The sequence below is a fragment of the Herpailurus yagouaroundi genome, unplaced genomic scaffold (assembly GCF_014898765.1).
Source record: "Herpailurus yagouaroundi ecotype Mexico unplaced genomic scaffold, PumYag 199, whole genome shotgun sequence".
NCBI lineage: Eukaryota > Metazoa > Chordata > Mammalia > Carnivora > Felidae > Herpailurus > Herpailurus yagouaroundi.
The window spans coordinates 11,656,042-11,682,046 of NW_024412430.1; the positions used below are offsets into that span (position 1 = coordinate 11,656,042).

The 26,005-nt window shown below is 45.6% G+C and overlaps 1 protein-coding gene across 1 annotated transcript in view; it reads right to left on the minus strand.

Moving 5' to 3' along the window:
* PIP5K1B (phosphatidylinositol-4-phosphate 5-kinase type 1 beta) overlaps positions 1-26,005 on the minus strand; it is a 185,407-nt gene that overhangs the window by 109,632 nt on the left and 49,770 nt on the right. Inside the window, exons 3-5 of the mRNA XM_040449410.1 lie at positions 17,522-17,639; positions 8,417-8,569; positions 2,403-2,702 (exon numbers count right to left, since the gene is read on the minus strand). Of these exons, the coding sequence (XP_040305344.1) occupies positions 2,403-2,702; positions 8,417-8,569; positions 17,522-17,639 (571 nt within the window). The remainder of the gene's footprint in view (positions 1-2,402; positions 2,703-8,416; positions 8,570-17,521; positions 17,640-26,005) is intronic.

A 26,005-nucleotide genomic window follows, 5' to 3' on the forward strand; every position in this document is an offset into this window, starting at 1 on the left:
TCCTGGGGATGAGGGGGTAAGCCAAAAACCGAAAGAAGTGGAATGGGCAGGAAGCGAGAGGTCGGCACGCGGTCAGGAGGCTTCTCGTGTCTGCCTGGGAAGGGCTGGCCCTTCCGAGGAGGACCTGACGACACAGAGAGAGGGAGAGGATCATGCCTGGCTCTGGGATGGGGACTAAGCCCAGTCGCAGGAACTGGGGAGCGGATGGGCATTTTTCTGGGGAGACAGTTCACAGCTTTCGTCTGTTTTGCCAAGCGGCCCGTGACTGCTACACCTCGAGACCCACCATTCTGGAAATGCGCCTGAGCTCCCCAAGGCAGCTCTGCTTGGGGAGCCAGGGGCTGACTCCAGATCACAAAGGTCATGGTCATGGTCAAGGGAGATCATGGAAGGGACTCAGGTTCCCTCACAGCGAGGCATTTAAAGGCTCCCACACCAGCCTGAGCAAAGCCTTTTTGGAGATGAGTGTTGTGTATCGTTTAAAGAAGTTCCACAGTTTGAGTCAGGGTCAAGACCCAAGGGGGTGGATGAGAGGAAGCTGGCTTCAGGACCTCTTCACTGGCCTTCCTTAAAACAACAAATCTTCCAAAAATAAAAAATAAAGAAGCCAATCTCCAGGGTCTCATTCCTGATGAAGAGACATGTTTGACTTCATCCTGTCAGTACTGGGCTCAGGAAACACTCATAAACAGCAAGTCTGGTGCAATGCCTCTTTTGCATTTGACTCCCCACCTCCCTGCCTTTTTTTTTTTTTTTTTTTTTGCATAGGAACCTGTGGTTTTAGAAGACACACAAAAAAATGGCTTTCCATATTAAAGAGGCAAGAAGCACACAGGCACACAAAGAGAAAGAAAATCTAAAATTGGAGAGGCTTGTACTAAACTCTAGGGAACAGAGAGTCACTTTTCACCCACATCCTGTGAGGGCAAAGAAAGCACAGGAAAAGGTTTCTACTCAAACGTGTGTGTGTGTGTGTGCGTGTGTGTGCGCGCGCGCACGTTGGTTTTTCTTTTTTAAAGAAAAACATGAATCATTCATATCCACCCAGATAGTTGAATAGCTCAGCTGGACATTTTTGTTGTTGTTGTTGTTGGTTTGCTTTAGTTCCCTTGACTTGTGAAAAGATAATGAAAAACAAAAACTCCTTACAGCGAGCCATTACGTGTCAATTGTGAACAGCACATACTTTGTACCCAAGGAGGTGTGGGTGCCGCCCCTGACTTGCTAAGTAACGCTGGGCAGGTTGCTTGCCCTCTTTAAGAGCCTGATGATTCACCAGTTAAAATGGGAATGAGAATGGTTACAAACTTCAAACGGATGCTGAGAAAATGAAAGGAAACGTACATCAAAAAATCCTAGGCTAGTCTGGCGCACTGGGCATTAAGAATAGGAGCTGTGGAGTAACTTTGCTGTCAATGAAACGACCCACTCAATGACACACTTTGCGCATCGTCATTCACATCCTAACAGGTAGAAAGAAACGATCCATAAATAGTAGGACTGTGTTTCTCAGCAAGGATTCGTCCCCCTCCCCGGTGCACCAACGTGGGTCATCTGTCCAGAGCCACACAAGGTCCGGAAAGCCACAGTCTGGAAGACACACAGCTCATACGTCCCGGAAGCCTATCTACTCCTAGCGAAAGCCCTGGCCACCTCCGCTATGCCCAACTTAGCTTGGAGCTAGACGGTATCCCAAGTTCACCTGGGGCACAAAACGCTCTTTCTGAGAATGTGTTCATCAGATGATCATCCTTCTTCAGAAGCCATCACAGTTCCACTTCCATCGTTTCTCCAAGGGAACCTTTACCTACTTTCTGTAAATTCACCCTATCGGGAAAAATCCCTCCCAGGTTTTGGGTCTCGTTATTTTGTTCCTAAGAGCGGCAGGCTGAGGGACTATGAATTCCTCCTTCCTTTTGACAATCCCGCAAAGTTTCCACGTTATGGTCTTTGCTCTAAGTGTTGGGACTCATTCACGATGGCCCAAAATAATTTCAGCAAGCGTACTGCACCCACACCAAGTATCCAGGGAACTTCTCTCCCCGGTTGGAATGTTACCTGTGCCAAGGTTTGTATATGGCTTTTCTTGCTAATCATTGCATTACACCCAATTCCTTTTCCCTCCGGTTTAACCACAGGGGGGGATGGAAAGCAAAAAAAAAAAAAAAAAATTCTTGTTTAATTTTATCAAAGAAAGCTGACTTTGCTTTTTACTAAAATTCATAGACACTCCTAGACAATTCCCTTATCGTCCACCAATTCCTTCAACATCAAGGAAGCACGGATGGGCACTGGGATGGTTAACAAAGGGATTCCACACGTCTGTTCTGGACATTCCTCACCAAGGTGACATTATCACAGATGCCTTTCCCAGGGCAATCCCGGCAATGGTATTTCCTTACCCGGCAGTCTCTCTGAAGTGTTTTCATGAGCGCGTTGTAAGTTTCTGTGTCAAAATATAACCCTTCGTGCATGTCCTGCAGGAAATCCAAGTCCTTGAAGGTGGGGTTGGATTTCTCCCTCTCTTTTCGGGAAGCTCTTCGCTTGTACGTGGAGCCTTTCAGGTCATACGTGAAGTGCATTCTCATGGAGCGCGGTAAGACGTTGTTCATTACCACGATCCTGATGTTAATGCCCCCCGATTGCATGCAGTACAGTCCGTAAAATTTTGGCAAAAGAGTCCTTGGATTCTGGTTCAAATTCTAAAAAGAGAAAATGGGAAAAAATGTTTTAAATCTCCAATTTTCAGAAAATAATGCTCCATCAAATATGTGCTTCCATCCAATATGATAATGAAAAGTGGAATGTGGTTATCTTTATGAAAGGCCATAACTAGAGGCGCCTGGGTGGCTCAGTCGGGTGAGCCTCTGACTTCAGCTCAGGTCATGATCTCGCGGTTCGTGAGTTCAAGCCCTGCGTCGGGCTCTGTGCTGACAGCTCAGAGCCTGGAGCCTGCTTCAGATTCGGTGTCTTCCTCTCTCTCTGTCCCTCCCCTGCTCCCACTCTGTTTCTCTCTCTCAAAAATAAATAAACTTTAAAGGCCATTACTAAAATATTGCTATTTCTGATCTGGCTCTTAAGGTGGTTCACTGGAACAGTAACTTGATCATTCTAAACCCATGGTATTAAAAGTGGCTGAACTGAAAACAGAGTGTCCCAAATGAGACCCAACTCAAAACAGGGAAAGAATGGATTAGAGCCATGTGTGACTATGCTCTAAAGGAGCTAAAAAGAAAACTCATTGCTGGGGTCTAAAAGATGAGCACTTAAAATTTTAGTAGCTCCTGAAAAAGTGTCTTCCAAAAAATGGGTAGACCAATACACAAAGTCACACTTTGTTAGACCATCTGTTTCTTGTCACTCGTCACCAGGGCCACAAAATATCAAGCTTTAAAGGCTCTGTAAGCATGATCATTAAAAAACGGACACTTGTTCTCTGAAAAATGGGAATACCATGGATTATTAGAGAAATGTAACATTTTAATTTTATTTCTGGCCAAAAGAATTATGCATTACTATCCTTTGCCTGCTTTTCTGTAGTTTTGGGTTATTGTTGGGAGTTTCTCAGTATATTCTGAATATTCAGCATTTTCCTATTCTCTACAGGGCAAATATTTTCTTCCAGTCATGTTATCTTTTCTACTATTAAGAAATACATGCCTATTTTTAGTGTTTCACTTTAAAAGTAGGCGAGAAATTAAGAAGTTTGCTGGAGGGCATTTATGTCACGAAAAGTTTCCCTACTACCCCTGATCCTTCTTCCAATTTCCAACTTTAAAAAAAAAGTTTTTTAAAAACATTTATTTATTTTTGAGAGACAGAGACATAGTGTGAGTAAGGGAGGGGCAGAGAGAGAGGGAGACACAGAATACAAAGCAGGCTCCAGGCTCCAGGTGCTGTCAGCACAGAGCCTGACATGGGACTTGAACCCAAGAACTGTGAGATCATGACCTGAGCCAAAGTCGGACCTTCAACCAATGAGTTATGCAGGTGCCCCCCCCCCGCCAATTCCCAACTTTTATATATATTCCTATATATTTGTTATACAGATGTTATACCCCAAGCTTATAATTTCTTCTAGTTTCTTCCAAATTTTTACTAGTTTTGGTCATTTACATTTGGTTTTTTCTCCATATGGAATTATTTCATGTGTGTGTGTGTGTGTGTGTGTGAGAGAGAGAGAGAGAGAGAAAGATCTGAAAATAGGAATTATCTGACTCGATTGATCTATTTGTCTAGAACTATACTAATTCCACATCTTTAATATTAGTGCAGGTTTATAGATTTTTTTTGGTATATGTTCCGGCAGGTCCACCATTTTAATTCTTATCAAAACTATTTTGTCTGTTCTTACAACCTTCCCCTTCCACCGTTTATTTTTTTAAATGCTCTTAAAACGATATTTGTTTCCACTTTCTTCTGTTTGTTTTGCTTTCATTTTCAAATGAATCAGTTCAGAGAAAAATCCCACTGGCATTTTTTTTTTTTTTAAACACAGACTTAGTTCACTTTGTTTTCCTTGTATAAAACTATGTGGCGAACACAAGTGGAGCCTGGGTCTTCTGCACGGAGACTCTGGTGTGGGCTTCCCAAGATGGTCAGTGAATTCCTGATAGGGAGACTTGATGAACAGTCTCTTTCCAGAGGTGGGGAAGAGACAGGTGTAGGTCTTGGGAATCAAAAGTGGCCTTGGTGAAGTTGCCCGGGGGGCAGGGCAGACCCTGGCTGGCGTGTAGCAGGCGTCAGTACTGTCATTGTCCGTATCTTCTTGGGCTCAGGGACAGAGACAGTGCCAGTGCCCCTGGGGTCGAGGATGAAGTGCATCAGCACAGAGCCACAGCAGCTGGTCACCCCGCACGGGACAGTGTGGGGCTTGATGATCTTGTCCCCCAAGTCACCTCACCACACAGGTCCCTGGAAAGTTTGGCAGGGATCACGACCTCACGGTCGGCACTGGCTACCTCCCTGGAGCACTTAACACCCAGACCGATGTGTCCATTGTCCTCTCCGATGGCAACAAATGCCTAGAACCTGGTCTGCTGGCCAGCATGGGTTTGCTTTTGCAGCAGCATATTCTTCAAAAGCTCCTCGAGGGACACCCCCAGGAAAAAGTCTGTGATCTCAGATTCCTTGATGGGCAGGGAGAAGAGACAGATCTTCTCCAGATCTTCATGTCTTTGACCAGGTGGCCCAGCTTGGTGACCGGGATCCACTCCTTGTCCTCGACCCCCACAGAAGCCACCGTGGTCTCCCATTCCAGGGCCCCCAGACCCCCCAGGCTCATCGGCAGCACCGGGGTCAGCTGACACTTGGTGTTTTCTCAAAGAAGCCCTCATGACTGCAATTAGACTGGATTTCTAAACTGATGAGGGAGAACTGAAGTCTTTCTAATACTGAGTTCAGGAACGACGCGTGTCTCATTATTTCCGAACCTTGTATGTCTTTGAATAACAATTTGTAGTTTCTTTCATATTGATCTTATATATTTGTTTTTACAGATGCAAGCATTTTAGAGTTCTTATTACAAAAATTCTTTTAGGGGAGGCACCTGGGTGGCTCAGGCAGTTAAGCGTCGGACTGTTGATCTCAGCTCAGGTCATGATCTCATAGTCTGGGAGCTCGAGCCCGAAGTTGGGCTCTGTGCTGACAGCGTGGAGCCTACTTGAGGTTCTCTCTCTCTCTCTCTCTCTCTCTCTCTCTCTCTCTCTCTCTTCCTCTCTCTCTCTATCCCTCTCTCTCTGCCCCTCCCCTGCTCATGCTCACTTTCTCTCAAAGTAAATAAACAAACTTAAAAAAATTCTTTTGGGGTTATTGTTTACACATTATAGTTCTTACTATAACTTGATTTCCTTATCAGAATTATAGTATGCTTTCATTTATTTGTATCTTTATTCTTCTCATCATGTTCACTACAAGTTCCTGTTGTCATACACAGGCTCTCTTTTTTTTTCTTCTATTCTCCTACTCTGTATGATCTGCATAATGGAACACAATGGAGGGTGTAGACATATCCTGCAAATCTGGACTCTCATTATCTCTAGAAACTGCTGGCTAATTTTCTTGAAGTTTTGCTCCTTTTTTTTTTAATGTTTATTTATTTTTGAGAGACAGAGAGAGACAGAGCACAAGGGGGGTGGGCAGAGAGAGAGGGAGACACAGAATCCAGAGCAGGCTCCAGGCTCTGAGCTATCAGCACAGAGCCTGACGTGGGGCTTGAACTCACAAGCTGTGAGACCATGACCTGAGGCGAAGTCGGACGCTCAACCGACTGAGTCACCCAGGCGCCCCAAGTTTTGCTCCTTTTTAAGTGTATTGTTTATAGAGAACGGTGTTTATACTTTTCTTCTATTTCTTTTTGTGCTCAAAAGTTATTGCTAGAAATTCTCACAAATACACCAGACAGGACTTCTATAGGAGGACACCTTTATCTTTATTTCCAACGAAAGGGCCCTTGTTCTTCTCCATGAGGTATTAGGTGAACTCTTGGAGACGTGTGTTCACTTATTTATGTTAAAAAACTTCCCTCCCAATTGAAAGAATTTTAATTAGGAAGAGATGCTGAATTCTGAATGCCTTCATTTCTACCCAACATTTATTTGGATCATCACACGATGTTCACATTTTTTCTTGTTAACTGGGTAAATTATATTATTTGTTATGTTAGCTTACAAGTAAGATTCAGATAAACCACTTGTTTGGCTGAATGTTACAATTTCATTGAACTTTAATTGATTTCAAATTAAAAGCTGCATCTGGCTAAGGACTACCATATTGGACAATGCAGTTCTATCTAAGCTTAGAACTAAAGAAGTTTAAGACTTAACTCACTTAGCAGGTGAGTAAAGTGCAATGTCAGTTTGATCCCAGTTTTATATTATTTAAAAATGTGTGTATGAATAGAGTACATCAGGAAGGACATACACCAAATGTCAGTAACATGTATCTCTGGAAAAATAATTAAAATTGGCTGCATTTTTCTAGATTTTCTGGATCTTCTGTTTTCTCTAATACAAAGCACATAGACCATATGCTCTAAAACAATTTCCTTTTTGTTTAGGATTAAACCTTTAAAAGGTTTTTTAAAAATTTTTTTTCTTAATGTTTTTATTTACTTTTGAGACAGAGAGAGACAGAGCATGAGCAGGGAAGGGGCAGAGAGAGAGGGAGACACAGAATTGGAAGCAGGCTCCAGGCTCTGAGCCATCAGCACAGAGACCAATGCAGGGCTCGAACTCACAGACTGTGAGATCATGCCCTGAGCCGAAGTCAGACGCTCAACCGACTGAGCCACCCAGGCGCCACTAAAAGGTTTTTTTAATGTGACTTATTTTTGAGAGAGACAGAGAGAGAGAGAGAGAGAGAGAGAGAGGGAGGGAGGCAGGCAGGGAGGGAGAGAGGGAGATGCAGAATCCAAAGCAGGCTCCAGGCTCTGAGCTGTCAGGACAGAGGCCGACGCGGGGCTTGAACTCACGAACCATGAGATCATGACCTGAGTCGAAGTCAGACACTTAACCAACTGAGCCACCCAGGTGCCCCAGGAGCAAACAAACCTTTTAAAATCTGTGCCTGCTCTCCACTAAGATTTTTATTTAGATTTTTGACCCCTATATTTATGTGTATGATTTACAACATTTAATGTCTCCAGCAGATTCTGAAATTAAGTAGTATTTTTACAGCTGTGTTTCACACACAGCTTAGCGCTCGATGAACGCTAACCACTCATATGCCTACCGCGTACTGGATGCCAAGGGTCTTGCGATGCACAGCTTCCTCTATCCCGCATCCTGTACCCTTCCTCCATCACAACACTTGTCGAAGACACGCATTTCCCAGCTTTCACAGACTAAGGAGACTACAGCTCCGACGTTAAGTCACTTACTCGTGGTCACACAGTTAGGTGATGGCTGAGCTGGGATCTGAACCCAGGACTGTGTGGGTCAACTCTGCTCTACTAACAAGGCTCCTTTACCTTGTAAAATCTATCCAATAACCGTCGCGGTATAATCCAAACACACCACAAAGCTCACCAAAGGGAAAGAAACATGGCGCAGGGCCACTGTAAGAAGACATAGGAGAAGAGGCGCCTGGGTGGCTTGGCTGATCAAGTGTCCAACTCTTGGTTTCGGCTCAGGTCATGATCTCATGGTTTTGTGAGACGGAGCCCCGCCCGTGTTGGGCTCTCTGCTGGCAGGCAATGCGGAGCCAGCTTGGGATTCTCTCTCTCCCAATCTCTGCCCCTCCTCCGCTCACGCCTGTCTCTGTCTCTCTCCAAATAAACAAAGTCTTACCAAATAAATCAAAGATAAAGAAAACTAAATAATTTTTTTTTTTAAAGCATGGGGGGTGGGGCGCGGGAAACTGTGGTGGAAAATAATGAAATCTCAAGTAGGATTTTACTGATGGGACGGTTACTTACCATGTAATAGCCTGGCAGTAGCTTCTGCAGGAACTCAGCTTCTTTATGCTGAACGGTTTTGATGATAAATTCATCATCGCTGGTCACAAAAAACAAGGATCCACTGGCTCCGGGGTTGGACAGCTCTATTAGAGGTTCACTACAGATGGAATACTACAAGAGTAGATAAATAAACGATTAAAAATACATTTAGCACATATGATGCTTCCAAGGAGGAAAATCACAGGATTATGATCTTGGCCATTCTGAAACAGGAGGTTCTCTTCCATGAGCTTCCAAAGGAGGTTCCATGTACATTAAGAGGGCTCCCTGGGATTTCTAAAAATGTAATTGATGCATTTATCTTAATGATTCGATGACAAACAGAAACGCCTTCTCACCTCCAGTGTCATATGACAGAATCATGAATCGTCAGGTCTTTCCAACAAATTAACGTCAACAGTACTGTTGTCTAACGTGTTTTGTTTTCGCCAAGTGCCCATAAAATAACGACTGAAGGTACAACTTATACTGTGTATTTGTCACTTGAACACTAACACCTATTCTATTTGCTTTCCCAAAAGATGTCATCCATGCATGGTTTCAACACCTGTAGCTCCAGCCCAGATCTCTATAAATTTTTTTTTTCAACGTTTATTCATTTTTGGGACAGAGAGAGACAGAGCATGAACGGGCGAGGGGCAGAGAGAGAGGGAGACACAGAATCGGAAGCAGGCTCCAGGCTCTGAGCCATCAGCCCAGAGCCCGACGCGGGGCTCGAACTCACGGACCGCGAGATCGTGACCTGGCTGAAGTCGGACGCTTAACCGACTGCGCCACCCAGGCGCCCCAGCCCAGATCTCTATAATGCTCCAGACCTGTACGCCTAACTTTTACAAAAATTTTTAATGTTTATTTATTTTTGAGAGGCAGAGACAGAGCAGGAGTGGGGAAGGAGCAGCGAGAGAGGGAGACACAGAATCCGAAGCAGGCTCCAGGCTCTGAGCTGTCAGCGCAGAGCCCGACGCGGGGCTTGAACTCACGAACCACGAGATCATGACCTGAGCTGAAGTCGGCGCTTAACTGACGGAGTCACCCAGGCGCCCCTGTATGCCTAACTTTTCAGTAGATATTTCTATTTGGTTACACCATAAGCACTTCACTTGTAACAAGTTCAAAGTCAAATTCATCTCAGGGCTATGGTCAGCCCCTATGATGCCTCTGTAGTAACTAGAAAGAGGTGCTTTTCTTCTGGAAGAAGGAGCTCTGGGTCAGGTACAAGGCTGATAAGTAAAAGAAAGGCTGGATTCCAGCCTCTACTTCTTCAGCTTAGCCAGGTATTCTTGGGCAGTACACACCCTAAACAACTATAGATGGCAACTCTACATCATGTGCATCCCTTCAACCTCTTTCTTTCCCCTAATTCAAGGATCGGAAACATTATTTATTCTGTTCCCAAACCAGAAACTTGGGCATCAACCTTGATGCCCCCCATTCCCTCATCTTTCGTACCCTGACTAGCGATGGTATCTGCCCGCTTCATGCCATTCTTCGCTCATACCGTAAATTCAGTGGTTTTACATCATGTCTTGATTGCTATGGGAGACTCCACCTTGCCTCAACTATCCACTCTCCATTTCTCTCCTGCATTTTCCACCAGGAAACTGGAGATCTTTCTAAGATGCCAATCTGATCAAGCCCTTCCATGCCCTCACATCTTTCGATGGTTTCCGACGTCTGGATAGATGAGAACACCCAAATCCCTTAACAGAGCTTTCAAGGCCATGCATGGCCCCACCTGTCCTTCCAACCTTCTCTTTCATCACTTCCCTCCTTAAAATCTAGCTTTAGCCACGAAGAGGTGCTTCCCATATTCTCAAATGTGCCAGCGACACTCACCTACGAGGATTCTGCATTTTCCTTTATCCCAAACAACTTCCATTCTACCTTCACCGGGCTGACTATTACTCATTCATGTATTCATTTAACACTGAGAAAACTTCTGCTGAGCATCTGTTACGTCTCAAGCACTCATGAAGCTTAGAGCCCAGGAGGAGAAAACAGACGGTAACCAAGTAAATCAATTATACATCAGAACGCAGTAAGTGCTGTGGAGAAAGATGAGGCACGGAAAGGGGGCAGAGTCCCAGCCGTGACGGAGGACTGGGCTGCGGTAAACTTCAAGAAGGCTGGGTCACTGAAGCCTCACTGTGGGGGGGAAGGGGTGGGGACTTGAGCAGAGGCCTGCGGCTGTCTGGGGGAAGGGCGCGTCAGGGAGAGGGGAGCTCCAAATGCAAAGGTCTTGAGATCTGGGGACCTCAAGGCACAGCCAGGGGGCCGGTGGCCGGAGCAGAGCGAGCAGGGAGGGCTGCAAGGAAAGGGGCCGGAAGGCAGGTGGGCCAGACCGCACAGGGCGGCACGGGTCACTGCGAGGACTTGGAACTTTGCTCTAAGGGAGCTGAAAGCCGTTGGAAAGTCTGGAGCAGAGGACCGACCGCTCCGTCCACCGCGCTGAGAAGCCACCGCAGGTGGACAAAAGGAACACGCAGGGTGCACAGCAAGGGAGCGGCCGTGGGACGTCGCGTGCAGGGACGCGTGTGGGACTGGACAGCACTTACTCTGGAGCCCTCTTCCCGCTCCTGCTTCCTGGCACCACATCTCTGGTTCTCATCACGGAAGTGACCACAAAATCCCTCACGTGCCTGTTCAGGATCCCGAGTCCCCGCCAGCCTGCAGGACTCCACAAGGGCACCGGCTACTGGTACCTTACGCGGTGACACAGGGCAGGATCGGTGCCTGGCCCACAGCAGGCACGACACGAGTTTTCGCCAGACGAAGGGCTGAACTTCACCAATTAAGGCGAAGGGCTGTCGATCTCACCCAAAACGTCAAAACAAACCCAGAAGAGAAGTCACTGTCTGGTTATGGAGCTCAGTGTTCACGAACCGAGGATCCCCATTACTGACTTAGAGAAACACCGAGCGTAGACAAAAAGGTCAAGACCCAGCGTGTGAGAGGAGACCAGTCCTGGTGAGGGGCAAAGAGGGGGTTTAAACAGTCGCACCCTAAGGGTGGAAATGTTGGCAACATCGCCCAAAGCTTTCTACCTGGGCTTCTGGATATTTAAGTGTCCATCACAGAAAAGGCTGAGAGGAGGGAGTAGGAGGTGGGGGAGTGGGAGACAAGGAGAGGGGAGGGAGAAACCGGGAGAAAAAACAATTAAAAGGCAGTTCTAACTGGTGACTTTAAATTCTCTTGCTTCGGCAGCACGTGGATGAGGGAAACACAATTTTCCAAGAAAAGAAGGAAGTAACTGCATGCTGCCTTCCATCTTCTCCTTCTTTCCTCCAGGCTTGCTTTTTCTTTTTCATGTGGATTTATTTATTTTGAGAGAGAGAAAGAGCACACGCAAGGCGGGGGTAGGAAGAGAGAGAGAGACAGAGAGACCGAACGTATCCCAAGCAGGTTGTGTGCTGTCAGCACAGAGTCCCTGACGAGGGGCTCGATCTCTTAACTGTGAGATCGTGACGTGAACCGAAATCAAGAGTCAGATGGGTAGCGGACTGAGCCACCCAGGCGGTCCCGGGCTTGCTTCCTGAGGCTTTCTTGCTGAGCAGCATTCTTGCTGAATGTCATTACGAGTGCTGCAGAGACGAGGAAAAATAAGACCGCACAAAGGATGCCGTAAAAGCCCAGCGGAAGCAGAGGGTGCTTTCCTGCCGTGGGTGCAGGATCCACCTGGAGAGCTGGTTGAGTGTGAAGGGCGCGGGACTTGGAATCACCTTTTTTCACATCACGGCTCTGCCAGCGGCCACCTCAGCGACCTGGAGGAAGTACCTTGGCATCTCGGAGTCCAAGGAACCTCATCTCTGAAACAAAGACACTAACGTCTACAAGAAAGCAGCTGAAGGTTTTCAAAGGGGATGCTTTCCAAAACCCTGGCAAAGAGTGACCACGTACCTACTGCTGTTCCTTTTTCCTTCTTCCTTCCTTCCTTCCTTCTTTTTTTTAATGTTTGTTTATTTTTGGGAGAGAGAGGGAGGCACAGAAGCCGAAGCAGGCTCCAGGCTCCGAGCAGTCAGCACAGAGCCCGACGTGGGGCTCGAACTCACGGACCGTGCGATCGTGACGTGAGCCGAAGTCTGAGGCTTAACCGGCTGAGCCACCCAGGTGTCGCTAAGGATTCAATGCTGGGCTATGTCTTATCACATGACCACACACAGGCGAGTGAGTCCACACCGTCTAGGCGAGGAAAAACTGGTGCCTCAAGATGTACTAAGGGTTTCGGCTGAGCTCCAGCAACCAGGAGGCTACCCGAAGATCCGCTGGGACACAGTGAGTCAAGGAGAAGAATGAGTCTCTCGTATAATCATAGATTTGGGACACTGGAAAATAAAGGTGTGGACCCCAAGCTCTTCTAAAGAGCGAAGGCAGACCCCCAGACTCTCTTTAGGAATTCTGATTGTTTGTTTTACGGGCTCTGAATTCCCCGCACAGAGCCTTCCTACAGACAGGAGTTAATGTTGCGGAAGTCGAACAACAACACAGAATGCAGAAATTAGAGGCTGCAAATAGAGAAATTAGGGGGTGATTCAGGAAGAGCGGTCGAGAGAAAACTGGATTCAGACCTAATCATCTGCTTCTAATTAAAGCCTCAAATTCTTCTAGAAGCAGTGACATTACAGGGAAAATACTTCATTGGTTACTTGTCAAATCCTCCTTTAATAGGTAATTTATACATTGATATGCAGGGAAAAATAAATCGCTTTGGCATTTCTTAATAACTCGCTGGGGGTCACTACCAGCAGTGCAGTGGTGTGCAAGAAACTGGCATTTTGATATCAACCAGGAATATTACCGTCCTCATGTATAATCCCGTGATACCTCACCCTATCACTTGGTTACCACGCTCCGCGCTAAGCAACCTGCTCTGAAACGTTGCCATTTAAGAGCAAATAAAGAGGAGAGACGGGAACATTTTAATTAGCCTTGATCAACAAGGCCCCACGTGTACCCTGCGTTTTATGTACCTCCTTTCAGGCTCTCTCTTCTGTGCAAGCTGTTCCGATGCATTCATGGTCTCCCTTCTATTTCCTATAGGGCCTCCTGACTATTCCCGCTGGAAAAAGCTACAAAGTGCAATCCAGCTGCCCCCCCCACCCCCCAATGCCCCGCCGCCCCCGCCAAGGCAAAGTAACAACGTAAACTTGCACAGTGGGGTGGAGATAAGTTTTTCTGCCATTTCTTTCCCTTGATAGTGTTAAATATTCACCCTGTTCTTATCGGTGCCGGTGAGTCTGGAAAGACGTCATACAAATCACCCTGGATTTTGGACCACTCCGGCACCTGGGGGAGAAGGAAATCAAACCGAAGGCTTGCTGCCCAAGCAGAGATGGGAAAAAAAAAATGCTCCGGGGACCTTGGCCTTCCCTCGAGAGGCGTTTATTTTGGAACAAGGAAGGAAGGAGGCACAGCCAGGCTGCTGGGCTGTGTATGCACAAGCACCTTCAGTGTGCGGTCTCACAATCCAAATTATGCGTGTTCCAACATGAAACTTGTAATCGGTATGCAGATGGTGGATGTTAATGGTACTGAGAACGTAAACAGAGTAATTCAGGCGAAAATCCAGATACAAGACCACAGCACTGAGTGGAAATGCACACATATCAGGGGGATCAGCATTAGGCCCAGCTGGAGAGTTACCGATCACCTTATCATGTTACCTTCTCTCCCCTTTTAGATCAGTCTATCTTCACAAGTTTGGGTTCAACTAGCCCCAGTTTGACAGACGCCAGGATGTACTTTGGCATTTGCACGGTATCCTTTTTTTCCCCCCCACACACTTTTTTTTTTTTTAAGGGAGGTCTTATTTGATTTTCCTGTGTTTTATTTGGGCTTAACTCTTCCAAAACAATGCTTCGTTAAGGGTGTCTGACCCCGTTGGGGAGGTGCTTCAGAATGGATACTCACAGCTGACGGTTTCATGGTCGAGGGAGTCTTACGCTGTGAACACATTTAATGAGAGGTCTGAGACTCAGTGGGTTGAGAGGCAGCTGGGGAATGGGAAAGAGCCCGGGGGAGGGCTGGGGGATCCCAGGTCTGGTCTGGGGTCTGCGCCTACCAATGTGGAAAACCTTGGGCGCCTCCTTCACCGACCCCAGCTTTAGACTGTTCATCTATAATGAACGGTTGGACTAAAAAGTCTGATGGTTGTATCTAATTCTGGAAAGCCTGTCATGTCAGGTGAAAAACCCCTTCCTCCTCTACCACACTTGAGATCACTGGCTGGGGTTTTCAGATTAAGTAGTTTGGAGGTAAGCTTCTAGTTCTGGGCTGGGGGTGTCCCCGGGGGGTGTCTCAGTGCGGGGCAGGTAGATGGCCATAACCATTGGGGACCGGGTAGCCATGTTTAGCTAGAGGGCCAGTGCCCTCTGTTTCTCGTAGGTCCCAGAGATGGGTCCATTTACTAGACTGTGTTGATACGGGAGGTGGAAAAATGGAATCGAAGAACAGCATTCTTACCTGCCTGTTCCTATCTTTTTCTCCCTGCCCCTCCCCCCAACTTCTCATTACGGAAAATTTCAAACCTGCCTACAAGCAAAGAGAATTGTGTAATTAATATCCATACGCTTCTCTTCTGGTTTCTGCAGTTATCAACTCATGGCCAATCTTGTTTCCACTATACCCCCATCCCTCCTCTGCCTGCTTCCCTCAAAGTCTCTTGAAGCGAATCCCAGACATCAACTCATTTCCTCCGGAGAGACTCCGGCATGCATATCTAAAAGACAAAGACTCCTCTTTTGAAACAGAACCCCCAATACCATCATCCCACCAAAAACATTACTGCTCAACATCATCAAATGTGCAGTCAACTTCCCTTCTTTCCCTCCGACTCAAATCCCTTCCAATTTCTAAGTCACTAGAGCTAAACCATTTCACGCCCTCCTAATCCTCCATGCGACAGAGAGAGACCCCCTCCCTCCTCTGAAATCCTGGACTGTTTGCTATTTCCCTCTGGTCTTTTTATTTGCTGTCTGGTAGAACTGATGTTTCGCCCACACAAAGTCATCTTGCCGGGTTGGATTCTAAGTTCCCTGAGGGTCATGGCTTCTAACTTTCAAATTTCCCTATAATCAGTGGCAAAGTATTTTCGTGGCCTAAGTGTTCGAAGTATGCGATGATCGATTAATCTACCTTTTGCCAGCTCCATGAAGGAAGACTTCTGCTCTGCAAAGCCATCCGCTTAGTCTCCTGGGCTCCTTTGTACACACTCGAACCCCATGATGAAAGGAACTTTGCCAGCTTAAAGGCGCACTAGGAAACTCTGTAAGCCGTGGGCCCCGTTGATCAGAAAAAGGCCTTCCCCCAAGAAAGCCCTTTTGCCGGACAGAATGAGCGCGAAAACTGCCTTCCCAGCCTGTAGCTCAGTGGCCCCAGGAGGGCCAAAGACAGACCTACAGGTGAAGGGGAGGCAGTTGGCCATCTCATCACAATGATGGGATCTGTACTATGAAATGCAAGCAAATGCCATCTCCTCGGTTAGCAGAAGCTCAAGGAAATTCAGAAGGAGAACCCAACTGATTTCTAACGTGTGGCAGATGAGAGCACAATCTCATTTTCAATAAAACAGCATCAAGACCCCACTGAGTTCCATCAACATGTTTCCTGAATGACAGTGACACTCAGTAATGAGAGAATGGTCGGAAACCAAAGAATCTTCTCTAGTACCCCCCCACCCCCAACACGCGTGGGTTCGAGCACTGGAGTAGCTGGGGAGGGCAGGTTTGGTAATGCTGGGTAGAGACACCTGACATCACAGCTCAAGGGGCGTGGCGAGGCAGAAAGCTACCTGGATGGACACATTTAAGGGGAGCAGGACTGCCCAGGGACTTTCTACTCAGTTCCCACTGCCCTGTGAAGTCTTGGTAATGTGCCTTGAGGAGCCAGTATCATCTCACTGAGCAGAAGTCATATGAGTTTCTTAGGGCTCAACTAAAGAAGAGAGTCATACCTGAGGGGAGAGGGGTGGGGGTGGGGGTGGGGGTGGGGGAAGCAGGTGATGGGGATTAAGGAGTGCACCTGCTGTGCTGGCCGCAGGTGATGTATGCAAGTGGTGAATCACCATATTATACAACTGAAACTAATGTAACACTGCGCGTTAACTGGAGTTACAATAAAAGCTGAAAAAAAAAAAAAAAGAAGAGGGTCATGTGCAGGTTTTCATCGGCGCAGAAGAGAATGAGCTTTGAATTTTATTATGTGCATCTCAGCCAAATTATACAATGCAGTTTCGATAGTCTCTGTTCCCAGTGATAAATGTTGCTATACTTCCCGTGCAAAGCTTTATTCCAGGATCTGGCTCAAGTCTTATTAAGATCATTCAGAAAAGGACGAACAATAAATATTTGATGGCATCCTTCCTACGGCTTCTTGAAAACTGATTGTGAAGAGCCCCAGGGTGTTAACAGTGATCAAATTATGAAATAAACCATTTTTCTCTTGAAACAAAAAGGAAGTTCCGGGTTCCTCGAGCAGGAGGTCAGATCAGACTACCTCACAAAAAAGCTGTTGTGTTACACCTGCTGCATGCCAGAAAGATGATGGACAGAAATGACAATTCTAAGGATAAGATATGCCCTTGTGCCAAATAAAAATACGTTTAAAAAGAGCTTGCATCAAAAGATGTTGAGAACAAGCCTATCCAGCATCTTTAAAATGCTGTTCAAATTGTAGGTCAAGGTGAATACGGTTGCAGGCCAAGGCAGGTTTGAGATGAATGGAATAAATAAGGCAATTAAAACAGGAAGGCTTTCAAGTAGAATGCAATCAGCAAAATTCACAGGAGTATTTGTAACTAATTATATCTGTTAGAATAATGATCTGACGTAGCAACCAACACCACAGTTATTTAAATATCAATTACCATAGCAGATTCTGTAGTTATCAGTAAGGGCTGCAGAGTCAAATCATATTGCCTGAAGCTAAATTTATCATCATTATAAAACTTGGACCTTTTACGAGGCTCCAGAGCATTATAAGAGACACACACGACTTGTCGCTGTTGCTATGAGACAAATGTTTAGATCACGCGTTTCTGAAGAAGGAAGGAAAACGACAGGTTCTTACCAAGTAATCATCAGGCTTGATACCAAAAAGTTCTCTGAAATATCGGAATGCCAGTGGAGCATAGGTCTTAAATCTGAAGTCTGGGTAATGATGTGCTGGGGTCAGATTGCTCCCTTCACTGCAGTTAAAATATTAAAAAAAAAAAAAAAGCGAAAGAGAGAGAGAGAGAGAGAGAGAATTAGCAAAGACAATTTTGACTTCAAATTGTAGTTCTCCTAGTCCCGGGCCAGTTTCCCTGTTAGAAAAACATACCCCAATTGAGGGTCTCTCTAAGCTCATGTCCAAGGGCAATGGCCATCAGGTCAAACCAGATGCTAAGTCAGCAGGGGCCACTCCAAGCCCATATTCCCTGCCAATCCCAGTGTGGCTTCAGCCTGAAAATTCTTTATCATCCCCCTGTGCCTGTGACTTTCCTCCTGTGATTTTCCATCGTCCCCAGTGAAACCAGTTGTGATGCTTTAGGTAGAAGATTCAGGGCTTAGTGCATGGAATGATTTGAAAGATGCATTTTTTTTTTTTGACCCTGAACATCGGATAAAGATTTTAAACTAGGAATAAGTGAAATGGTTTTAAAAATGTCACTCACAAAATCACCACACTGGAAATGGGGGAGTCCTGAATCTGAACTATTTCTTACATCCATATTTATAGGAAAAGAGACCTTAAATATTTTAGCGATTTTAAAACCCTGATGTGCATTCCCAGAGACATCATTATCTTTTTTCCCCCCCTCTTCTGGGTTCATCTTTGAAAATTTTTGTGCAATATTTATGACACATAAAAGGTATAAAGAAATAAACCAGTGAATACTCATGAATCTAAAATGCTGCTTAAGAAATAAAATATTATCTGTATAGTTGAACTGCCTTCTATACTTTTTATTAATCATAAAACTCTCTTTCTCCTTAGAGGCATCCACTAGCCTGAATTTTGATGTTTATCATTCATTTTAGTCTTTGACTACAACTATATCTCACCCAACATCCGACAAGCCACCTAATCCACCTGTACTTAAAAGTTTTCATTGTGAAAAATGAGAACAATTCAGTAGATTAATACAATTTTGTAGAGAGGGTCAAGATCTCTCTTTACCACATTCTAAGTGGGTCACTGAGGCTCTAAGGCAACTCTGTCATGGTCTAATTTTTATGGATACGAGTAAGCCTGTGCAAGAAAAATGCTTTCAGCATGCAACAAACCCTTGGAACCTACAACAGTTTAACTGTGTCCATGGCAGCCAGATTTTTGTACAGATTTTTGTATCGGTACCCAGCACATCACTGACAGTAAGTAGTTTCTGAATAAAACAGTGAGTTTTTAAGACAAACGGTAAAATAGTAAAGTTGATTCTTACCTGAAGGTTAGGTTCAAAACTCACCAGGTAAGGTAAAAAAAAAAAAAAAAAAGAAAAATCACTATAGTCTAGAGATATAGACAGATACACTGGAATATAACAGCCATAAAAAGAATGAAATGTTGCCATTTGCAACAATGTGAATGGATCTAGAGAGTATTATGCTAAGTGAAGCAAGTCAGAGAATCACAAATACCGTATGAATTCACTCATTATGTGGAATTGAAGAAACAAAACAAACGAACAAAGAAAAGAGACAAACCAAGAAACAGACTCTTCATTATAGACCACTGATGGTCTCCTGAGGGGGAAGCAGGTGGGGGCAGGGGTGAAATAGGTGATGGGGATTAAAAAGTACACTTATCCTGATGAGCAGTGACTAATGCATAGAATTACTGAATCACTATATTGTACCCCTGAAATCAGCATAACACTGTATGCTAATTACACTGGAATTTCAAAATTAATTAGTTAAAAAAAAAAACCCCATCGTCGTCAAAAATCACCCTTGAAAGCTATTTAGGAGATTATCTATTCAATATATCCACTAGGGCCAGTTCTTCCTCTCGCGTGGTCACAGATGACTGCTTCTTCTGGTGACTTCCAGCGGAAGTAGTTGGCTTGTATTGTCAGGGCTTGACATCAGATAATACATCTTATCTGTAGAGGTGAAGCTTGCGCTAGGGCAGCAGCAAGGCTTGCCCTTCAGGGCAGTGGTGCAGGGACCGGGACTGCCTGGGGTAAGAGCCGTCACCTCTGCATCAGCTCGGTGTGTGAAACGGCCCGAAATCACCTACTCATCGGAACAGTTGCTGTTTCCTGAAGCGAGGATAGTTGAATATTCACAATGCACATGTGCTGCCCGGACATCGCATCGGAACATTTCCTCAGTCCGTATTTTGAGACGTCTCAGGGGACGTGTACTCAGTTCCAGGTCCTATGGGATTGTCAAGAGGAATAATTCTGGAACTCCTAGGACATGGAGTAACTTGAAAATGCTGGCTGGGCAGAAATAAGAGAGAAAATCAAAGAGGCTCAAAGTGACCACTGACATGCCTCTGCCCCCTTGCAAACAAGTAAAAGCAAATACAGATCCTTGGGTTCCGAATTGGGCTGCTTTCAGGGGGCTAAGAGTGTTGCCAGTTTCTTATTTCTTCCACCCTCTTCTGTCCTTGATAGCTCATGCAATCAAAGTCATTAATTCCATTAGAATGCATGACATTAGCTTCAATGTTCACACAGTAAGATAAAACCCCCATGTTCTAGTCCTTGGTGTTTTTCTACAAATGGCTTATTCTTATGCAGTTGGGGGACCAAGACTGTGAGAGAATCTTAAGCGAGAATCTCACAACTGTGAGATATGACCTGAGCTGAAACCAAGAGTTGGTTGCTCCACCGACTGAGCCACCCAGGCGCCCCACCACTGCTCTTATTAAATCTAAAAAATATGTATTTCTCAGGACGCCTGAGTGGCTCAGTCGGTGAAGCGTCCGACTCTGGCTCAGGTCCTGATCTCACGGTTCATGGGTTCGAGCACCGTGTCAGGCTCCGTGCTGACAGCTCAGAGCCTGGAGCCTGCTTCGGACTCTGTGTCTCCCTCTCTCTCTCCCCCTCCCCTGCTGGTGCTCTGTCTCTCCCTGTCTCTCAAAGATACACATTAAACAAATTTACAAAAACATATTTCTTAGTGGCAATGGACGTTTAGAATTATACAATGTTGAAGTCTGAAGGAAGCATTAGCCACTACCCGGTGTTTCCCACTTAGCAGGTAAACAAAAAAAAACAAAAAACAAAAAAACAAAGTCCAGGGAGAGAAAGTAATGGCCTAAGCCGGTCAGGAACAAACAAGATGAGGACATTAGATTCACACCAGAGCCGTGGGAAAGTCATAGGCAGATAGGTACGCTTTAACTTAAACTTGACGTTCCTAGGGTAAGTCCTCCTTTTCACGATTCAGTTGCAGGCTTCCGAGTAGCCCCTGCCCAAATACACCAGCTCTTCTTCTCCAGGAGGACCTCACACTGTGGGGTCACGGGGGGCAGAATTGTACTTACAGAAGCTTGATGGGCCGGCCACAAGAACATTCTCAGCTGGATGCGCTGGGAACACCTTAGCTTCCTGGACGTGGTTCCACAGCCTGATACGCACTATTTGGGGTGGCACTGGGAGCAGAGGGTTGGTGCTAAGCAATAAGGTGAAACTAACTTGGCATCTGCAGGGCACAAAAGGGGGGCTCCAGTTTGGGAGCCGAGAGCTAGAGCTCTGCTGTTTCCGAGGCAGCGTTTTATATCGGGTGGATTTGCTGATTTCAAGCTGTAACTGACAGTAGGGGGTTTGGAGGCTGTTGGCAAAAGGAGCGGGCCAGCAGCTCCTGGGGGACAGACTCATTCACGTGATTATGGAGGGGGACAAGTCCCACCATCTGCCACCTGTAAGCCGGAGGCCCAGGAAAGCTGGTAGAGCAGTTCCAGCTCAACCTTGAAGGCCTGAGAACCAGGTGAGCCAATGGAAGTCCTGGCCCGAGCCAGAAGGCTCAAGCAGGAGTGCTAACATCTTTAGGCAGGGCAAGGTGCCTGTCCAGCTCCGGCAGGGAGCGAATTTGCCCTTCCTCTACCTTTCGGTTCCATGCGGGCCCACACGAAACTGATGAAGTGATCCTGGGTCAGTCTAGTGATTTGAATGCAAATTTCCTGCGGAGAAATCATCACAGACACATTCAGAAGTAATGTTTTTTAATAAACGTTTTTAAAGTGTTTTATTTATTTTTTGAGAGAGAGACAGAGACAGAGCCCAAGTATGGGAGGTATAGACAGAGAGGGAGAGACAGACTCCGAAGCTGGCTCCAGGCTCCGAGCTGTCAGCACAGAGCCTGACGCGGGGCTTGAATTCGTGAACCATGAGATCGTGACCTGAGCCGAAGTCGGACGTTTAGCCGACTGAGACACCCAGAAGGCCACACCATCTTTTAAGGCCAGCCAGCTAACAGCCAATCTTTAAAAATCAGCAGATGGAAGCAGCTTAAATTCCACAACCAAATACTGCATCCTGGGCTGTCATGTACTTCGAACACGGGATATCACTGTCTATATGCTGAACTTCCCAAGTAGTTGGTACCATCCTGGGAAATCGTGTTTGAAGGCAATTTCAAGTAAGTTACAATGTTATATAACAATCACTACACACAATAAACCTTTTATCTGGAACTAAAGGAAGAGGTATGCGCCTTTTATGAGTAGGAAATCGGTATCTCCCCGTCCCTACCCCATAAATGTTAAACGAATATTTGAAGAGTTTTGACTTGAAAGGACATCATCCTGGTTGGCTTGTCCAGAAACAGCCACGCATCCTCTTTGATGATTTGTGTGTTATCTACCCACACAGAAGACGGGCTAGAAAATGTCTGTACCGACGAGGGGCTGGCAATCCTTTAAGAATCTCTGTTGTGGGGCGCCTGGGTGGCTTGGTCGGTTAAGCCTCCGACTTCGGCTCAGGTCATGATCTCACGGTCCGTGAGTTCGAGCCCCACGTCGGGCTCTGTGCTGACTGCTCAGAGCCTGAAGCCTGTTTCGGATTCTGTGTCTCCCTCTCTCTCTGACCCTCCCCCATTCATGCTCTGTCTCTGTCTGTCTCAAAAATGAATAAACGTTAAAAAAAAAAATTAAAAAAAAAAAAAAGAATCTCTGTTGCAACCACTCAGCTCTATTGCTGTGGTGGGAAAACAGACAATATGTAAATGAATGGATGTGGCTGTGTTCCAAGGCAACTTTATCAACAAAAAGGGGCAGGGAGCCAGGTCTGTCCCATGGGCTGGAGTGTGCTGACCCATGGTAGAGAGAGATGGGTTCTTGGATGAGTTTACGTCAGTATTATTTGAAATGCAGGCAGTTGCCTCATCTGTCAAAACCTTAACATCTAGCACTGAAATCTGGCAACGCTCACACGAACTGTTGACCTCTATGTTTGCCTGTCCCGTAGAAAAATGTCGCACCCTCACAGCAGTTCTGGGTAATTCTCTGCCCAATGAGGGCATCCCTTGGCTATTCCCATCCACCCCCAAGGGTGCATACAGAGAGCCATCTGTGTTCGCCAAACTGAACTCCATTTTATGAGGGAGGAGATTAAAATGCAAGAGACTTTTATAAATTCTTTGGGTAGGTGATTACTCTTGAATATGGAAAGATATATAAACTTTTACTGCCAGCTCTCAAGCCCTATTTTCCATTGCAGACAAAGCCGGGATGGCGTCTCCTGAAGGGGAACGGAGGACAGTATTAAAGCTGCTTGTCAAGGGGCTGGAGGGAAAACTTTCTAAGGTGGAAGCTGGGTACTTTCTCTGATTCAAACAAGCAGAACTATTGTTACTGTGCTTTCTTGCCACGGTGTAAGGAAAAACAAAACTTTGGAGTCGGCCATCCCTGAGTTCAAATCCTGACATCACCATTTATTGGTTGTATAGCTTTGGGTTAAGACACTTCCTGTTTCCGGGCCTCAGTTACTCCATCTGTAAAATGGATTTTTTGGTAAAGTTGAAAGATAGTAACAATAAGTTAATGCTATATGCTGTATCATATAAATGTTATGTCAGTTAAACTATGGGTGGTTCATGGCTGGCACTCATCAATTTTGCTTCCTTTTGCCATGTCAGGGTCATGCTTGCATGGCTAAACATTAGAAAACATCCTCCTCTTTCTTCCTAGTCCCTTTACACATGCCATTTTATCTACAACTTTGAGTTTCTGACTGCACTGCAGAACCTGGGGTCAAAAGATTAAAATGTGGTCATAGCTCTCTTACTAATCTACATTGACTTTGGAAGATCATGGGACCAGATTGTTGAAAGGGATTAAAAACAATTTTTTTTTAACGTTTCATTGAATTTTTTAGAGACAGAGCACGAGCAGGGGAGGGGCAGAGAGAGAGGGAGACACAGAGTCCGAAGCAGGATCCAGGCTCTGAGCTGTCAGCACAGAGCCCGACACGGGGCACGAACCCACAAACCATGAGATCATGACCTGAGCCAAAGTTGGACGCTTAACCGACTGAGCCACGCAGGAGCCCCTGTTGAAAGGGATTTTCTATCATCCTTCAAATCCCAAGTCCAGAGGCTTTTTTTTTTTTCCATCTACAAAATGAAATGATGTGTGGAACAGGATATAATATCTAAAAATAACTGTGAGCCACTTTGAAATAAGTAAACAAACAAACATGACACATTTCGTTGCTAAGGGAGACAGTGGCAGTAACAAGAACATCTCAAGACACCCAATGCAATGAGTTTTCTCTATGACCCAGATAGATTCATTGCGTTTTAGAGCCATCAAAGACTTGGACGGTCAGAGACAGTCCTGCCCACCTCCTCCCCCTTCCTCCTGTCTCCAGGCAAGTGTGGGAGTTTATGGATGGGCAGGGAGGAAACTTTATCTGGCAGCTTTACGGATGTGTAGCTGATATAAAGTACAGTTTGTTAATTTTCACAGGGGGTCTATATCCGTGAAACGGTCGCCATGGCCAAGGTACTGAATTGACTCATCACTCTGTGGGAGCTTTGTGGCTGCGAGAGTAACCAAGAGATAGATATTACTGGCAAGGCCTCGGGGGTGACAAATATCCTAACACGTGTACCCTGGCACAAAGTGTTGTCTTATCCAAAAGAGCCGATACCACCGCCACTGAGAAGAGCTGGGCTCAGTCCCTTGGCAAAATTAATGAACAGCCCAGATGAGGAAACTGAGGCAAGACCCACATCCGTTTCTTCTGTTTTCATGGAAACACATCCAGAGTGCGTATGTTATTTAAAAAAAAAAACAATATGGCATTTGCTAAAAGAAATTCTTGTCTGCATCAAATGCTTCCTATCACACTGACGCTTAAAAAGCTATATATATGTTAAAATGATACATTTTAAGTGACAGTGGGTTCCTCCCAATAGGGTCATTAGCTAAGCCTCCCCTCCCCCAGCGACATGGGTGCCACACAGGGGCTGATGCTTCTCCGCGGTCTAGAGGGTGAAGGTCAAAGACACAAATTCTAGGCATGGACACTGTTGGCTTTTCTACTCCTGAAGAAAAAGGAGACCTCTTTTTGCCTTAATCATCAAGATACAGTATGCTTTTAATAAATCATCCATGAACAGAAGGATTCATGGCACCAAGAAAGAGCTCATGAAAACCTAGTCACACGCTCCTTGTTGTAAAGGATCTCATAGAGTGTCATGCATAATTTACTTGGGACACAGATGTAATTTTGATATTTTAGGTGTTCGCTGAAAAGTCATACGGAGTTTAACATTAGTTGCAAAAATCACGTAAGAACTCCAAGAACAAAATTTGGTAGTTACGAGAAAGATCATCCCTGTCACATGGGAAGTCACACGCGAGGTCAGTGGTTCTCCAACAATTATGTGCTTAGAATCTCCTGGAAGGATGGTTCAATAGATTTCTCGGGCCCATCCCTGAAGTTCTTGATTCAGTTGATGTGGGTGGGGCCCAAGAATCTGATTTCTTAACAAAGTTCAACGTGATCCTGAGGGTGCTGGTCTGGGGCCCATATGCTTGGGCCCCGCTTTTCCCCGGGGCCCATCCAAAGCTGGCTCTGTTGATTGGACACGGTGGGTAGAAGAGACCAGCAGAGATGGAGCACCTGTCACTGTTCTCATTGTCTGGAAACTAGCTCTGGTGGCTGCCCAGGACCCTAGAGAAGCAACCTTCAAAATTCCTGATAGACCTACTGTATTCTTCAACCAAGAGCATTTAAAGCAAAACTAGGCTGTCTGGGTTCACCACCTAATGGGTTGACTTCGGGACAGCTGACAACTGGATGTAGAGATGAACTTAAGTACCATTTCCTTAAAAAAAAAAAATAAAGCAACGAAGATACTGAGGGTCAAAGGCTCTCCCCAGCCATTCTCACCCGAGCCCAGTAAGTAACAACTGATACCAAAAGTGGCTTAGTTTGGGGAGCAATACTTATATTTTAAAATGTAACTGTGTCTTACACATTTATCCGCAGAGCCCTGAAGACAAAGCGATTGCCCTGCACCCCCAAGTCAAATAGCTGAATTTTTATTCGCTAGGCCGTTGCAGTCGCGGGGACATTTCCAATTTAATAACGATTACTTCTCTTCCTATCCT